The 3,428-nt window shown below is 40.5% G+C and overlaps 1 protein-coding gene across 1 annotated transcript in view; it reads left to right on the top strand.

Annotated features, from left to right (window-relative positions):
- The window catches only part of CSMD2 (CUB and Sushi multiple domains 2), a 752,464-nt gene that overhangs the window by 700,313 nt on the left and 48,723 nt on the right, over positions 1-3,428 (top strand). Inside the window, exon 56 of the mRNA XM_012554226.1 lies at positions 2,852-3,025. Within this exon, the coding sequence (XP_012409680.1) occupies positions 2,852-3,025 (174 nt within the window). The remainder of the gene's footprint in view (positions 1-2,851; positions 3,026-3,428) is intronic.

The raw sequence follows: 3,428 nt of genomic DNA on the forward strand, positions 1-3,428 counted from the left end.
ATTCATATCCCCCAAATGCTTATTTGAGAATATCTAATTCAGTTTAGAGTACTATTACAGTTTTCTTCTGCTTTGTGTATTTTGTTTTGTTCAGTGGGATTTTCATCAGCTGAGCTGAGATGTTTTTATTGTTTTCTGTTTTCTTATAGCAGCTTTTTATAGATGTAGGCTGATATTTTCTATTCATTTTGTGGATTTAGGGTTATTTACAAGAGCACCCTCTTCAGTCAGTGTAGCAAAGTACAGTGTTTTTGCTTTGTATTGTTTTGTATTTTGACAGAAGCTTGTGTGTGTGTGATAAGGAAAAAATGTGTGTCCTCCAATGCTTTTTTTTGCTTGTTTCTCTTTTGTCTTGCAGATTCCTAAATTTTGCCACCAGTCCCCCAACTTTGCTTCTTTTTCCCTTTACTACCCAATCGGAAAAGCATACCTCTTATTCCTTCCTTCTTTCCTTCCTTTCTTTCTTCCTCCCATCTTTCTTTCTTTCTTTTTAATATGTTTCCTCCAGAAGACATGGAGAGGAATCACACACACTTTTAAGTCCCTTGCCTGTAGTCTGTTCACTAACACACCAGGATTCTCTTTCAATATTTTTACATTCAAGGTGGATTTTCTCTTTCTAACAGTGATTTTAGATCAATCTTAAGCCTTTCATCTGTTCCTCACTTCTCTTTTCCATAAAGGTTTTTTATATACTCTTGCTTTCCAAAAAGACTTGCAATAGGAGCATAAGAGATAGTTCTGTCCAAGTTTAGTGTTTATTTTCCTACTTACAGGGTATTTTCAATTTGTAGCTTTCTCTGTTTTCTAGTTGTTCTGCAAGTCTGGGTTCTCTATGGTTTTTATTGTTCGTCTTATTAATCTGATATTTTAAATGTGAGTGGCCACTATTATCCTCAGCTGCCTGGAAGTTATTTGGAAAGTTCTTCACTTTTGAAAGTTCCCTAAAGTGAACTTTTAAAGTGCAGGTTTTTGTTTTTAATTTTTCTCCTTAGTTTGGCTTTTAATATATGAGACAGGGCAATAAAGTAATAAAACTTACTCAATAAGCAAAGCATGACTGTTGAAATGGCAAATGTTTTGTTACCTACATATTTACCACAATTTTAAACATAAGTATTGCATGGAAAAATTAGTCTTAATAACTTCTTAAGTATTAGCTTTATGAAAAGCAAGATCCAGCTATATTCAGTCACCCTTCCAGGTGTGTCTAAATAAAACATATCTGGTTTCATACAGATGATGCAAATTCAAATGGCTTCTGGAAATTGACACTTAAGGTGTAAAGAGATTTGGGTTATAACTAGTTGGGAATGTTGGGGTCTGGACTAAATGGAGAATGTCTACCTGACCTAAATACATTCAATTTTATATCTGGTCTCTATTGAAAGGCAGTATAATAAAATATTTAGGGGCTCATGCCCTGGATCTAGATTGCCTGAGTTCACATCCCCTTTGTCACTATATATAGTATAACTATATAATATGACTTTAGACATGTTAAGTTACCTCTCTAGGTCCCAGTTTCATTATCTATAAAAAGCAGATATCTCAAAGATTATTGTGAGTATTAAATAGCTTCACAGATGTAAATATTTAACAGAGTGCCTGGTACAGATGTTAAGCAGCTGCTGGTTTTGTTGTTGTGGTGGTGGTGGTGATGATGCCACCACTTGTCAGATTACAAGCCTCGTTCTCTTGTGGAGCACAGCTATTTTGGGGATCTGGAAAAAGGAAGGCAAGAGTAGAAGGAACAAATCTTTATAACTATTTGCTCTATTCTTGGCACTACATTAGCTACCATCACATACAAATTCAAGTTTTCTAATACCAACCAGACTCTCAAAACTTTCCAACTCTCTTTCTACACGTCCTCAGTCATCTCCCTTTCTGTTCCCACACAGTTATTTCACAATTTCACTTCTATTCTGAAGACCCATACTCCACCACCTCTGCCTATATTCTCAACAAATAGCTAGAGCTGATGAAAGTTAAGATGGAAAATGTAGCTTAATGTGAGGGTCAAATGAGGCCCCTTAAATAAACCCCAGAATGGGGTAGATTCACCCACCTGATCAGGTCACAGTACACTGGGGCAGGCATCCCTGCACTGTTGGGGAGAGCCTGCCTCAAGAAGAGTGGAGGAGAACATGTGCTCTCTGCAGGCAGCTAGGTCCCAAGAGAAAGATGGCAGAGCTGAGCCAAGCGTGGTGGCTCATTCTTCCCAAATTGTGCAGATCAGTCACTCCACATTTCCTGGGGCAGAGTAAGTAAAAGAGCACAGAGAGTCCAGGCCCTACACTAATGGAGCTCCCTTCACAAGGAAGGAGTCAGGGGCCTTTCCTAACAGCAGCTCTGTTTCCCTGCAGTTTGCCTGGGCTACTGCTCTGCAGGGTGGTGGACCTCTCTGTACACCTTGGTTTATGTTGACTCCGGCTCTGTCAAGATTGGCCCAGGAGCTAAGATGGGTCTGAATCAGCTGATGGATGGTCATCAGTATATCTAGCAATGATGAATGAAGATGGGAGGCTGAGGGGATCAGAGGCAGAGGAAATAAGGCAGGACTGACTACCTGAACCAGAGAGAACTACAGCCCAGGCCGGTAAAGCCCCATGGGAAGTCATAGAATGATTTCTCTGGAGTTGTCCATGCTATGGACATGCCTTCAAGGAAGGTGCACTATCCCCACGACGATGCCAGGAAATAAAGGCCTTTGCAGCATAAGAGACTGAAATTAGACTTAGGGCTGAATTTCCCTGATAATGCATGAGAAATGCCAGGTGAGAAGAGGTTGACCTTTTTTGGATGTGGAATAATAGGAGGGCTTACCTATTTTCTGTTTTGATTACAGCAATCACCTGTGGACACCCAGGCAACCCTGTCAATGGCCTCACTCAGGGCAATCAGTTTAACCTCAACGATGTGGTCAAGTTTGTTTGCAACCCTGGGTATGTGGCTGAGGGGCCCGCCAGGTCCCAATGCCTGGCCAGTGGTCAATGGAGCGACATGCTGCCCACCTGCAGAAGTGAGTCATCCTTCCTCTCCCACTCCACCCCCAGAACCTCTGCTGTCTGTGATTCTGTAACCGAGGAGCAGAAGCCGGTGAATTCATCGACATCATTTTGACTTGAATAGAGAAGACTCGGGGCAGAGAAAGATCATAAAAGGGAAACTTTATCAACCACATAGCTAGATACAACTGCATAAAATTTCACTGTGGTTATATAAAGAAGGCGACACTTAGTTTCATCTTTCAAAACAGAAGTGGAAAACAGCCTTGTTTACATTTTATAGAGTAAATAATTTATCATTACCATATAGAGGCCCATTCATGATGGAGTAAATTAAGCAGAACAGTTAGAATGAAAAATAAAAAGCGGAGAATCTATGGGGATGGAATGAAGGGGGAGGGAAAGAGGCAGAGAGAC

Source organism: Trichechus manatus, unplaced genomic scaffold, assembly GCF_000243295.1.
Source record: "Trichechus manatus latirostris isolate Lorelei unplaced genomic scaffold, TriManLat1.0 scaffold00015, whole genome shotgun sequence".
NCBI lineage: Eukaryota > Metazoa > Chordata > Mammalia > Sirenia > Trichechidae > Trichechus > Trichechus manatus.